Consider the following 15,943-nt stretch of genomic DNA (forward strand, 5'->3'; position numbering starts at 1 on the left):
TCTATGTATAATATATATAATAATTAGTATGTATTTACAAAAAAATAAATCTATGTATCATCATCATCATCATCATCATCATCATCTGCTTCTTCCTTATCCCATTTATTTGGGGTCGGCGTAATATATTTTTCGCTTCCATTCATCCCTGTTCGCAGTCATCGCGTTATTTACTTCCTTTCTTACCATATCATCTTTCACACAGTCCATCCATCTCTTTTTCGGCCTTCCTCTGCCCTTATAACCATCCACATTCATATGTAACACCTTTCTTAAAATATTATCCTCATTCCTACGCAGTACCCAAACCACAAGGTAGCTAAAGCTTAACTTGGGTCTAGATGGCGCTGCTTGAATTGTCCTGAGAATATTATTATTATTATTATTTTTTTAATTCAATCAGGGAGAAGTAGTTACCACCAGTATATGTTGTTTATTTTGTCAAAAGGAAGCCAGCCGTCACCCGAAAAAATTATCAGTCCATCAGATTGCCTTTTAGCTTCACAAAAATCTGTTCTATTGACGACAATTTTTTTTTTATATTACCGTCTTTTTTTTCTCTCTCACACGCCTCTTTCCCTTTCACCCCCCCGTTCCACGCAGGATGGCCGAGTCTGATATTGGATGGACACTCGTAACGAATATTAAAAAGCCATTTTTAGCATTCAACAGTGAAATTTAATTAATATGCATAGATATTCTTTCATTCTACCCCTTAAGGGAGTTGGCGTAACGATGTAGAATAAAGCTAAAAATAAACGTGATGAATTTATTTATTTATTCACTAGCTGCGGCCGCGGTTTCACCCGCCTGATATTTGTAGCCTATGTGTTATTGTGACGTATAAGATATATTACTGTAAAGTTTCATCTATTTTGATGGAACTTTACAGTTCAGTAGTTTTTGCGTGGAAGAGTGATGATGTAATCCCGGCTGATGTCGGCCACGCCGACTGTTTTCAATTCCGATTTTACCGTTGATGTGCTCTGTGCATGTTTACATCTATGTATTGTAATTTATAAAATAGTGACCAAAATTTCTATTGCCTCTATTCTATTTTTTAATGTCGGAAATGGAATGTTGCACCCGCCTGCGCTGGCGGGGCACCAGTGGGGATAATAAGATGTGGAATCGTGGTAAATTCACCAGGAATTTATCAGACGTTATAAAAGCTGAGATGCTTACGTGGTGCCTTCGTCCGGTGAAGCTGTAAAGGCCAGCTGCGGCCAACAGTACTAGAGTAGTCCGAAAAATTACGTGGTGCCGGTTGTATCAATTTGTATTCATAAGTATGATTATTTGTATTGGTCTGAGTGTTTTTTATTTATGTATGTATTTCCAAAAATGATGTATTTAGTATATGTATATATGAGTTGTCTAATACCCATAACACTAGCTCTGCTTTCCATCGGACTGATGACATTGTGTGTATTGTTCAGGGATATTATTATTAATAGTCATGCGAAACCGGGGCGTTGTCCTAGTTTATCTTAGCTATCCGAAAGACGTGATCGAATTTTCTGCCAATTAACTATTTCCCCAGCAGTTTTTCCTTGTTCTGAAGCCCAATAACGTCTTTATTGTGTCTTATCCATAAGTTAGAGATATTTATAGATTATCTACTGGTAAGAACTCCCGAGTTATGGTTAGGAACTTAACATATATTCTTGATTTTTTATAGTTTCCTAGCTGATCCGCGTGACTTCGTCTGTATGACACTTGCTTGACATTTATGTTTTGCCCAATTTACATATTATCTTTTTAAATTATAGCTTACGTGTTATTCTGATGTATAAGCTATATTACTGTAAAGATGTAGTTTTATTTGTTAGTTATATATGTATATAGGTATAAGAAAATATAGAAAAAAAATATTGGAATACGGAGATATATATTAGGAACGATTGTCAAGACATTAAAGTATAAACAAAATGTACAAATAAAAGAACTATAGATTTATATTCGAATTTAGAATAATAAATAGATTTCTTATTAGCAAGTACAATATACAACACATTTAGTATCAGATTAATAGAAACGTTTCATTTTCCTTACTTTAAGTGTTTTAGTACCTATACATTTATTACTGTTGCATTAATCATAGGCATGATAATAATGATTTTCAAGTACATACACTTGTAGATTTATATATCTTACCACTTCAAATTAATACACACTCTTTAGTTATAAGTTTATAATAATTTGAACTGGCTGGAAAGAAACACAATAATAAAAAAAGATAGGTACTTCTTGGTGTTAATTCGAAATTCAAAAACTTTATCGCAGGTTGTCGTTCCCGCCACTAATTGCAATTTATTGTTTTTAATATTCGTGATTGTTTGATTTATTCATTGAAAAAATGTTATATTTTAAGTGAAAAAAGAATTACTTTAGCACCAATTAATAATGAATTCTTCGTTTTGTAATACTTCTGTGTCGGCCATCTTACTTAAGTTTTTATTGTGAAACTAAATAATATCGTTGTTGAGTATACAATCGTTTAAGACCTAAATATAGCTGTATATATAATATTGTTAACTCCCTCAATAAGAATAACCGCTATCAAAGACAGTGACTACAAACATGACGCATAAGACGTAGGTATTCAGTATTAAGTCCACACAGAATTGTCTTTGTACATTGTTAGTTGTCACCGACCTACGGCCCACAGATAATATAATGGTTACCTATGTTTAGGGATGTAACATACTATAATAAAGTCGATTATTAATCAATCGATCGTTTCTGTTAGTATAATAATCGATTTTTCAGGTCACTACTGTTTTTTTAGTAACTTGGATGAAATAAAGCCCAACAAAAAAATAGTTACGTTAATTCCGAATATCGATTTTATATTTATAATGTCAATGGTATGAACATCATTTTACTTCCGATGGTAGCGGGTTCGATTCCTCGCACGGTTCAAACAGTTGTATTCACTGACACTCCAATTTTTTATTTATAATGTCGATTTTATTAAAAAAATACAATTATTAAAATCGATTTTTAATAATCATAGAATAATAAAAATATATAAACAATTTTTCTCCTAGTTCTCATCCCTAACGCTTATGAACAACCCCTATAATTTACTATTTGACAGTACGATATCTTTATTTTATCCCAGAACCAGACACGCAATTCACAGTATATTTTTGTATGCGAAGATATCGCAAAGAACGAATTTCGATATTCTTTATGTCTTTATGCAATAGGTTTACTGTTATTATCACTGTATCATATAAATTTTATCAAGAATGGTCGGAATTTTTGTTTTTCAAAATATACCAATCAGTTTTTTTTATTTGAAATGACAAATAAGTCAGTTGGGGGAAAGGGGAGCGTTAGTAATGTGAATTGATTATCTTATTGCTAACAATACAGGTTACGATAACCGTTTACCATCAAATGGGCCATTGCTTACTACATGGTATAAAAAAAAATTTCCATGTCAGGGTGACCTCCAGGCTGTCGCCCTTGGAAACCATCGTGATAAATTCTTAGTGTTACGATGGGCTAACTGACCTGACCTCATGCTCATTTTATCATCCTCCACCGGTGACCCGCCAGCGTAAACTGTTAGCTCAGCGGTGCACCATGCCATTATCATCCATAAAAAAGTCACCCTTGGATGTCATGTCAATCCCAATGATAGTAAGTGTCTATAGTAATACAAAATAAGCAATTTTTTTATGTACCACTAGCTGTGCTCACGGTTTTACCCGCATGTAATGTATAGCCTATGTGTTATATTGATATATAAGCTGTATTACTGTAAAGTTTCATCAGAATCCGTTAAGTAGTTTTTGCGTAAAAGATTAATAAACATTCATCCATCCATACTCACACTTTCGCGTTTATAATATTAGTAAGATAATTTCAATGAAATATTCCACATTCTAAGATTTAAAATAAAATAATCAATAACGGAATGTAAGTAGTAATCATTGCCTATATAATTATAATCTTACTTTAAATATATTGTTATATTTCTCTATATATCTACATATATAGAGAAATATAATAATATATTATTATTTGTCTACTTTCAATCATTATTTATCTATATTATTTATTACTAGCTACCCACCCCGGCTTCGCACGGGTGTATCTAAATATATATAACTCAAAGGTGACTGACATAGTGATCTATCAACGCACAGCCCAAACCACTGGACGGATCGGGCTGAAATTTGGCATGCAGGGAGCTGTTATGATGTAGGCATCCGCTAAGAAAGGATTTTGATTAATTCTACCCCCAAGGGGATAAAATAGGGGATGAAAGTTTGTATGAAATTTTGTCAATTTTAAACCGCATCCCCTAAGAAAGGATTTAAGATTATAAATTCCACCCCATAGGGGATAAATTAACGCGAGCGAAGCCGCGGGCAAAAGCTAATTATACCTATAAACCGTCTTCGTGATTACTCTATCTATAAAAAAAAATCGCTTCAAAATCCGTTGCGTAGTTTTAAAGATTGAAGCATACATAGAGGCGGACAGCGACAGCGATTTTGTTTTATACTATGTAATTATACAATAAACAATATATTATTATTTATCTACTTTTAATATTGGTCCAATAAAGGATTATAAATAAATAAACATACACATGAACAGCACTATGGACATCGCGCTATCATGTGATTCCTGCTATCCGCTCGTGTATTGTCAACGCATGAGTGGCATGACCTTCCGGATGACTAAGAAGTCACGTCTTTTATCCTGTAATTTTACTGCTTTTTTTACATTCAACTATACTTTTTATAAGGGAGTTTGGCAGCTGAAATAAGTAAGACTGAGGTAACCAGACTTTTTAAATATAAAAATATCGATTGTGCACGACGCCCCTAATTGTATATTATTTATGTATTTGTCTATTATTTTATATAGAAAAATATATATGTCATTGTCATTCTTGTTCTGCTATTGTACTTTTGTACATAAAATTATATTATTTCTTACTAAAACCCGTGTTTGCATAATTATATCTATCAGCCTCATTATATACAGTTCTTCGTTTACATTTATTATGTCTGTTACCCTTTATGATTGTCTATTGTTTTACAATATTTTGTTGTAACTAAGCTCTACATTGTAGTATAGTGGACGGCCTCGGTAGTCTAGCGGTTTAGCACACTTCCTTCCGATGGTCGCAGTTTCGATTCCGCGCACGATGCAAACAGTTGTATTTATGAGTAAGCTGAGTATATTCTAAGTATATTATATATCTACCTATACAAATAAATAAAATTGGTGTGTCTGTTTGTAATATTGAAATAACCGCTTTTTACTACATGCATATGAATATAAATACGGTACATACACGAAAATAACATTTTTTACAATTTTTGTCTGTCTGTCTGTCTGTCTATTTGTTAAGGCTTATCTCTGAAATAGCTGCACCGATTTTGGCGGGACTTTTATTGGCAGGTAGCTGATGTAATAAGGAGTAACTTAGGCTACTTTTATTTTAGAACAGATCTTTTATATTAGAAAAATAAAGTTAATTCCACGCGGACGAAGTCGCGAGTACAGCTAGTGTATTTATAAAAAAAATGTATATATGCATCAGTTATCTAGTACCCATAACATAAGCTCTATTTATCCTCGGACTGGATGAGGCTGTGTGAATTGTTCATAGTTATTACATAGTCAGTTTTATCCTAAGTCTATGACTTCCAAAATGCGAACATGTATTGATATCGCATGGTACAAACATTTGTATTCATGAGTATGATTTATAACGACACTGTTTTCGTTAACGATACCCACACGGGTGTTTTCTATGTATATTATATATTATATATGTATTTACAAAAAAAATATCGTAAGTATTTATATCAGTTGTCTAGTACCTACTCCTAACACAAAGCCCTGCTTACCGTGGAACTAGATGGCGCTGTGTTAATTGTTCAGGGCTATTTATTTATTACTAGCTGTACTCGCGATTTTCTCCGCGTGGTACCTTATTTTTCTAAAATAAAAGTAACCTAAGTTAATCCTTATTACATCAGCTGTCTGTCAATAAAAGTCCCGTCAAAATCGGTCTAGCCATTTCAAAGAGAACAAACGGACAGACAGACAGACAGTATAGTCAGTTTTATCCTAAGTCTATGACTTCCAAAATGCGAATATGGTATAACATTTGAAAGAAAGAAAGAAAGATAGAAAGAAAGAAGAAAGAAAAATATTGTAATATCCTTCTTAAAGACAAAGAAACGTCACGTATTTGGTAAACACTTAATATGTAGGACGGACAACGTTATACCTACGTTATTTTTCCCTCGATCCATCATCAATATATCCCGGTCACGAGGTCTCTGATAAAATGTAGTTCGAACTAATCTAACTGGACAGAGTACTTTCGCATTTATAATATAAGTATGTGTACAGTACTCCTTACATTCGGGCCGCTGACACGACAATTTCTTATTTTTATATATTTATATTTTACATTGGTTGCTATGATTTTGTTATTCCAACTATTATATATTCTATTGCTCTAGCTTTCATATAATTTGTTACGACATATTTTTATAATATACTGTCACCGTTACATATTGCGCCTTTAATTACCATTGTTGGCTGCACCGACCTCACCGCCCTATATCTGCATATACTCACAGTATACTCCCACTCAGTATAGATTTTTGAAACCACTTTTTTTTTATTGTGTTGGGCGCGAAGAACCGCGATCTTAGAGATCAGATTTGCACTCTTTGTTACGATACTCCTCCGAAACGGCTTGACCGATCGATACCAAAATGTCACTGAAGGTCGACCTTCGGGCCTCCATCGTTTACCACCCAAAAAAATTCCAATCGTTGACCGATCGAGTTTTTAAGAATAATCGCTCTCCGCTCAACATGTTATCTGGTGTAAACAACCGTACCGGTAACAAACCTAGTTATATTTTTCTGTTATTATAATATTGCTATTAATGTATATATTGCGTATGTTTATTCCTTGGTGGTGGGTATTATACTGTGAAACTCAACGAGAGCATGTAATTTTATAAATAAATCCGCATAGAATTTAAATTTATTTTTCTAAAATAAAAGTAGCCTAAGTTACTCCTTATTGCAGCAGCTACATGACAATAAAAGTCCCGTCAAAATCGGTCCAGCCGTTTCAGAGATTAGCCGGAACAAACAGAGAGACAAAAATTGTAAAAAATGTTATTTTGGTGTATGTACCGTACCGTACCATTATATTCATATGAATGTAGTAAAGAACGGTTATTTCAATATTACAAACAGGCACTCTAATTTTATTTATATGTAGGTATAGATAAATCGCAATTTTTTAGATTAAGAGAAGCTTTACATGTCGTAACAACAAATTTTGTTGGGTCCGAGTATTAACATAACATATGCAACCATGGCTCCTTCAATATATTTCTCGTCTTTTGCACTGAAATCATATTCGTTATCTATCACTTTCCATCTATAAGGTTTCTGTCTTGTATGAGTGATGAATGTTAAATCGATATCATAAATCGATATGTATTTTGTCGATGTCGATTATGAACCTTATTAAAGCTCGGACGTCTATTATGACGTATGCAAATTTGCATACATAAATTGTTATGACTAGTTCACATACACTGAGATTTTAGGGTTCGGACACATTATTGTCGATGAAGCGGAGGTAGTTTACGAGGTCCCTTCGATCGATTCCTCGTCCTATTCGAACGGCGATCGAAATTACGAGGGCCTGCGCCGAAGCTCGAACCCCTAACAGTGCCCTCGGACTGAAGTCATATCTATCAGGCGCTGTTTGATCTTCAGCCGCTCCATAAATCCTTCCGCGGGTTTGGAGCACCATTTGCACTGGCTCCCTATTGTCCGGTGAAGCAGTTAGGGACAGCTGTGACCAATAGCCTTACAGTAGTCCGAAAACAGTTTTACGAGACGGGTGTAGCGGAAAACATCTTACTAATATTATAAACGCGAAAGTTTTTGAATATGGATGCATAAATGGGTGTTTGTTACTCTTTCACGTAAAAATACTGAACTGATTTTGATAAAATTTTTACAGTAACATAGTTTGTAAATCAGAAAAACAAGTAGGCTATGATTTAAAAATATATTATGAATATTTGGCATAATATAATGATAAATGTTAAGTAAGTGTAATGCAGACGAAGCTACGCGGGCCAGCTTTACATAAATAAATCTAAATGTAGGAATATATCAATCAAAATATAATCAATGCAATTCAACACGCATTTTTTGTTTGCTCGTTCTTCTTGTGATGAGTCAGTGTTGTGACTGAGTATCTAGTAGAATAAAAAATATGACTATTCAAAACTTCTTATATTGTTTATTTGAATACAGATTATTTCATACAAGTTAAAAGTTAAAAAACTCGAATTCTGATATTTTGAAAAGTGAAGCCGAAGAAGTGTGACAGTGTCACACTTTTTCATATATATCACATTTCATACATATTTTTCACATATCCCTCAACGTGTGACGTAATCTATGTATGGCCCCTAATGTCTGTCAAATACAAAAATCGCTGCACCGCCGTCAATATGCACTGATCCTTACGCGATTCCTCTTTCCGTTTCCCGTATTTCGTATTCCTAATGTGTTTGAATAATAAAGTTTTGATGTTATTCTGTCTCGCGACCAATCACGTATGCGACATAAAACTTATATATAGATACCTTTCCGAGCCAGTTTATTGTGGAATCATAATTTACATTTATGTAGGGCTGTCATGTCAGGATTTGTCCATCTGATTGCGGTCCCGTCTTTTGTTTGTTATCATATAAAGTAGTATCATATATTCTACTATAGTTACAAATACTGACATAGAGGAAAATTCCCTTCAGAAGCGTGGGAAGCGGGTGGAAGGAGATTGCTAGTAGTATGTCTGCACGATGCCATTATAGGTTGACCTTCGGTTGTCTCTCCTTCGGAACCGTCGTGATAAATTCCTGGTCAATTTCGATTACCTTTTGGATTGGACGGGGAATCGATCGGACATGTCTTTTCTAGCAAATCCCTCTTACAGACATGTCACGGGTCGGTTACAATTGACCCGTGACTAGGATGTTTGTTTTAGCGTTGAAATATCGGGAACTCTAATATTATAATACTAGCTGTTGCCGCGACTTCGTCCGCGTGGAAATTAACTTTATGATTCTAAAATAAAAGGAACCTAAGTTACTCCGTATTACATCAGCTAACTGCCAAAAAAAGTCCCGTCAAAATAGGTCCAGCCATTTCAGAGATTAGCCGGAACCAACAAACAGACAAAATAAAAAATTAGAGAAAAATTATTTTGGTGTATGTACCGTATTTATATTCATATGCATGTAGTAAAAAACGGTTATTTCAATATTACAAACAGACACTCCAATTTTATTTTATTTATATCTATAGATTATCAGGGTAAATATGTCGATTATAAAACTTTTTAAATATTTGTGAGATCACAGTCATTGTCTTAATTGCTTTAAACATATCATTTTGTATTTATATATACGTTTCCATCATAAGAAAGAATTTATTATATTATATTATACAAGACAGGCAATTATTTTTTCAATTATTTTTAATAGATTTTAATTTAAAATTTTTAATTACAGACTTTATGCGTGATAATATATTCAAATATTATTCTTTGGTTTTGTTGAATAAATCATCTGCCTCTTCAAGAAGGCAAATTTGTAATAAATGTAATAAACAAATTTCTTCTTATACATTATACCTACTTATGGATAATCTGTCTAAATAAAGTATTGTAGCTTTTTCGAAAATTATAGATATAATACTGTAATATGTACTTGTGAAGGATGGAGCCCAAGACGTCGAGCAAAAGAAAAGCCACCGGTATGGTCGTAGAATATTGTGTAATGACTTATGTCATATAAAAACAATATAATATTTATAAAAAATATATACAATAAGAAAGGTTTATAAAACAGTTTCCAACAATACTACAAATAGATTCCTTTTATTCGAAAGAAGAAAGTATTTCTAGAAATTCTCTACAGTAATGAGAGATAATAAATACCCGGAGTGCTGCGAACGAAGCCGCGGTAAAAACTAAGTAACGCAAACAAGTTGACAGACCGATAGATAAATATCTTGTTATTTTTCCATCATTTGCGTTGCACTGGTATTTGAATCATGTGACCACGGTAAGTGCAACTTAGTAGAGTAGGTAAATACCATAAAATTATACATGTGAAAACTCGGTTATCAATATAAATAATGACGACCTCGGTGGTCTAGCGGTCTAGCACACCGCTTTACGTCCGATGGTCGGGTTCGATTCCTCGCACGGCACAAACATTTGTATTCATGAGTATGATTGTTTGTATCGGTCTGGGTATTTTCTATGTATAATATGTATGTGTTTACAAAAAAAAATATCTATGTATTTGTATCAGTTATCTAGTGCCCATAATACAAGCTTTAGTTAGCTTAACTTGGGTCTAGATGGCGCTGTGTGAATTGTCCTGAGATTATTATTATTATTATTATAAAAAAAATGTTTAAAAACACTATTTAAAGATTCCTTTTAATCGAATGAAGAAAATATTTCTAGAAAGTCTACAGTAATGGGAGATAGAGAGAGGGAAGTAGAGGGAGTGCTGCGAATGAAGCCGCGATAAAAACTAAGTATCTGCCAGACTACCTAAGTTGTCAAACTGCTACATAAATATCCTGTTATTTTGCCAACAATTTGCGTTTCACTGGTATTTGAATTAAATTATATACGAGTAATATAGTTGGAACTTGGAATTAATGAATCTCGATTAACATGCAAAACTTGTTTACGCTCTGTTTGATTTGTTTTTGTTAATTAAATGAGCAAGTGATTAATTATTATTAATAACAAAGTTCTCCATTTCATGACAAGTTTGTTCATATGTCTATAACGTAATTATAATCCTACTATTATTATTATATGTTTGTGATAACTGAAAGGAACTATGTTTGTTATTCTCTCGTATAGAAATTTGTGGGAAAGACTACGGCGGAAGTCAGAAGGAAGTAAGAACGAATAGAATAGAATAGAAATAATCTTTAATCAAATAAACTTAATATCAGCCCTTTTGAATAGTCTGATTCCATCACTTATACGGAGGGCAGACACATCACAAAAGGAATGAGAAACTTCGTGTTGCTGTTCATTTACGTTGGCAGAGCACTAGTTATTTTTTATGTTTGATAATGGAATGGTGCTCCCGCCTGCGCTAACGGTTTACGCTGGCGGGGCACAGGAGGTCAGGTCAGTTAGCTCATCGTGACAAATTCACCAGGAATTTGTCACGATGATTACCAGGGGGAACTGCGTGGAGGTCAACCTGACGGCAAATGCTGTAAAATTACAAAAAATACAAAAATGTAAGTAACAATTACTTAAGCTATGATAGTAAAGAAATATGGGACAAGCTGTCGTGGGACAGCTTGTCCCATATTTCTTTCTCTCGTGTCTCATGATGGGGCAGTCTATTTCCTAAGTGAGCATATTGGGAAACTGTGTTTTGTATTTTTTGTAATTTTACAGCATTTGCCTTCAGGACACTTTTGGATTTGCCTGCACTTCCCTAATACGAACGTTAGGGGGGAAGGAGATTGTAAGTGATGTAGACTGTTGACCCTATTGCTAGCAATGTACCATATCAGGTATAAACAAAATGGACTAACTATTTATTATTTAAACAACAAGGCAAACTGATAAATGGTTCTCACCCCGTTACGGTTGAAGATATCTTATTAATATTATAAACGCGAAAGTTTGTGAATATGGATGGATGTTTGTTACTCTTTCACGCAAAAACTACTGAACGGATTTTGATGAAACTTTACAGTAATATAGCTTATACATCAGAATAACATATAGGCTATAATTTTTACGCGGCTGAAACCGCAGGCACAGCTAGTAATATATATAATGGTCGACTATTAGGATCGCCCAGTGGTCGAAAATCAACCATAATTAATTTAAATTGAAATTAGTTTAACTATGAACATTATTTAGGTTCTATATGGTTATATTTCAAATTCATTAAGACTATAGACAAATAATATTAAAGACAAACAATATTAATCTATTCTCAATTTGACCACAGACTTTAACAATAAACTAAAGAGTGTATATTTGTGTGTGTTAAATACATGGTATTGGGTGTAATGTTTATTTTTATTGATTTAATGTATTCTTAATAATAATCATCTCAGGACAATTCACACAGCGCCATTTAGACCCAAGTTAAGCTAGCTAAAGCTTGTGTTATGGGTACTAGATAACTGATACATGTACAATTGTACATAGATATTTTTTTTGTAAATACATACATATTATACATAGAAAACACCCAGACCGATACAAACAATCATACTCATGAATACAAATGTTTGTGTCGTGCAAGGAATCGAACTCGCGACCATCGATCGTAAAACGGTGTGCTAGACCGCTAGACCACCGAGGTCGTAATTTCTTCTTACTGTTCTTAATGAATAATTTTAGTAAATATTACATTATGCACTCCTTCTCTAAATGTAGAAACTATAATTATACGAAGTTTCATACTCCTCGGCCCGTGCAAGTTTTGTAAAAAAGAGTACAAAATGTTGCTTCACGTATAAATATGTAAAGAAGATAAAGATACATATGTTATGTATTAAAAATGTATCATGACACATCCTCACTCGTTTATATACCTTCAATACTGTAAAGGTTCGAGCACGCCCCCTGGGAGGCCCGAGGGGTCATACTCTATAAATAAAAGTACCAAACTTATTAGGTACCAACCGACCCTTGAGACATATATTAATGGAAAAGGATATATTATGAAATCCCACTAACATTATACACGAACGATTTTGTGAGGATATTTGAAATATAATATTTGTTATTTTTTTATACATTTAGAATGGTAAAAAACTGATCCACCTGATGAAATGCGATAACCGTCGGCTATATACATGAACAACACTACGGACATCACGTTATCATGCGATACTTGTAATTATTATTATTATTTTTTAAACTTAAACAAAATCTCATCTCACCTCTTAAAGAGAGGAGATGGCAACTTATTATTATTATTATTTATTTATTTCAGGCAATTAGGCCCATATCATAAATAACTTATAGACTAACGTATATATGAAATAATTTTTTAAAAACTAATATATTGATCTTGTCTGTGTGGTCACGGTAACGCTGATACACCACACCCTTCGGCCAGTAGTCCGGTCCTCTTTCATGAAGGCAGTAATACCACTCATCACGTTCTAGAGGACTACAATGTCATGCCTCGTAATCTGGTATTAATAAATAAATAACCCTGGATAGTTAACACAGCGCCATCTAGTTCCAAGCTAAGCAGAACTTGGATATTTTTGTGATGTAAATAATAGTGATATAAATACTTAGATATTTTTTTTGTAAATACATATATAATATATATCGAAAACATCGAGGCTGATACAAAAAACCATACTCATGAATACAAATGTTCGTACCATGCGAGGAATCGAACCCGCGGCCATGGGAAGTAAAACGATATGCGCGGTATGCTGTATGGAGTTCGACCTGGTGCATTACTAACAATGGGAACACTAAACCCCATTACTAAAAATCCCCTTCCCCCCACGAATGACTGGTATTATGAGTGTCACATGATAGTGTGATATTCGCAGTTCTTCATATATACAGGTGTCCCAGAACTCAACTCAGAAACGGAGTGAATTTTGAACATTTTAAATTCATAGTTAAACAAGTAGTCTTAATTCTAGAAAACTTGGGGCAATTATGTCATTATTATTGGCTGTAGTTCTAGAAATATTATTTAGGGTTACGGTTCTAAAGTTTAAATGAACAAAAATAATAAAAATTAACCACAATAACAGAAAAATAGTTACAGTTTCACCAAATTGACCAAATTTCTAGTTTTTTGTTAAATGCTTAGGTTGGATAGATTTTTTCCGATTTTTCTCATGATGGTTACAATCAATCCTGTCAATCCGTTTCGATTTGACAAGTTCTGGGACACCCTGTATGTAATTGACGAATTCGGTGGTCTAGCGGTTTAGCACACCGCCTTACTACCGATTGTCGCTGGTTCGATTCCTCGCACGTTTGTATTCATGAGTATAATAGTTTGTATCGGTCTGGGTGTTTTCTATGTATAATATGTATATACGAAAAAAAATATCTATGTATTAGTATCAGCTGTAGAGTACCCAAAACACAAGCTTTACCTAGCTTAACATGGATCTAGATGGCGCTGTGTGAATTGTCCTGAGATTATTATTATTATTTATGAGCTCTCGATATTCCAATTTGCAGGTGCTCACTGGTGCCGCGTTCCACCACAAGATCTGGTCCTGGTACTACACGTACAAGATGCCCCCGGAGATCCGGCTCTGGGTGGACGAAAACTTCAACTGCGAGGATATAGCCATGAACTTCCTCGTTGCTAACGTCACTAGGAAACCGCCAATTAAGGTATGTTATTTTTACCTCTTAATAACTGCCTTTTATTTTAATTTTTTTATTGGGTTATTTGGGCTATTGTCAGGTGCTTGGACCTTGGGCTTGTAGCACTGCGACCTACATAGATCTATTGTGCTCGCCCTTTTTCAATCGCTACCTAGACCCGTCAGGGACAAGAATTGAAGGATATTTTGTAGGACTGATAGTTTTTATCTCCTCAGGAAAGAGTGTAAACTTTCCAAAGCAGATATTACGTTTATGCGTGAGTGGGCTACAACCACATAGGATGTGTAGTGGCATTTCTTCTTCAGTTTGGCAGAATCGCCAGATTTTTGTTGTACTGCCTTTACATGACACATTCTTTGCCATTTCCATTTCCATGGAAGCCAGCGCGTATAATCATCACTTCCTTTTGAAAGAATATTTTTTATTTCACAAATTTTATTTTCCAGACACAAGAAGATAAGATTTATAAATTATCAATAACTTTATAATTATGTTTTTGCTCCATAGTCACATGCCTGACTATGTATTAATTATTAAAAAAAGCGCTAAAGTTCGTACGATTGAAGACCAAGAAATGCGTGTGCAGGTGGCGCGCGCGGTTTTCCTCACTCTCTTTGTCTACATTTATATGAACACTCTTTCCTGCGTGAAATCCTATTCGCACGTGAAAGAGCGTACGTGTAAAGGCTGATCAGTTTCTATTCAGTTTGTTTATTTTGCGAGGAATGTAGTGTGCACAATGGTTATAAAATAATATGAACTAGTTTGTATCGGCGTTACTGTTACCATCCACTGAGACCGTATATTTATAAGTCACCAATAACTTTCCAGGTGACACCCCGAAAGAAATTCAAATGCCCCGAATGTACAAACACGGAGATGCTATCAGCGGATGCGCGCCACATGTCTCAGCGTTCAGCATGCGTGGATCGGTTCGCTGCCATCTACGGACAGATGGCGCTACAAGCGGTCGAGTTCCGAGCAGACCCGCTGCAGTATCGGGAACCGCCGTCCGGAGTGCCGCATCTCTATCCCGAGATTGGTGCGCTGTAAGGTAAGGATGGGTATAGACGCCACGAGTATATCGTATGTGAAAGTTAAGGGAACCGCTATCCGGCGTGCCGCATCACTATCCTGAGATCGCTGCGCTGTAAGGCAAATATATCCCTGGATGGATATAGATGCCGCGATTATATCGTATGTGAAAGTTAAGGGAATCGCCGTCCTGAGTGCCGCATCTCTATTCTGAGATTGGCGCGCTGTAAGGCAAGGATATCCCTGGATGGATGTAGATGCCTCGATTTTATCATATGTGAATGTTAAGGAAACCGTCGATCGGCGTGCCGCATCTCTATCCTAAGATTGGCGCGCTGTAAGGCAAGGATATCCCTGGATGGATATAGATGCCTCGATTTTATCATATATGAATGTTAAGGAAACCGTCGTTCGGCGTGCCACATCTCTA

The 15,943-nt window shown here is 34.8% G+C and overlaps 1 protein-coding gene across 1 annotated transcript in view; it reads left to right on the forward strand.

Annotated features, from left to right (window-relative positions):
- The window catches only part of LOC131851143 (exostosin-2), a 39,929-nt gene extending 24,398 nt beyond the window's left edge, over positions 1-15,531 (forward strand). Inside the window, exons 6-7 of the mRNA XM_059201593.1 lie at positions 14,326-14,484; positions 15,310-15,531. Coding sequence (XP_059057576.1) covers positions 14,326-14,484; positions 15,310-15,531 — 381 coding nt within the window. The remainder of the gene's footprint in view (positions 1-14,325; positions 14,485-15,309) is intronic.
- The last annotated feature ends 412 nt before the right edge of the window (positions 15,532-15,943 follow it).

This window comes from Achroia grisella, unplaced genomic scaffold, assembly GCF_030625045.1.
Source record: "Achroia grisella isolate CSIRO2021 unplaced genomic scaffold, CSIRO_AGI_Agris_v1 utg780, whole genome shotgun sequence".
In the NCBI taxonomy this organism is placed as follows: domain Eukaryota; kingdom Metazoa; phylum Arthropoda; class Insecta; order Lepidoptera; family Pyralidae; genus Achroia; species Achroia grisella.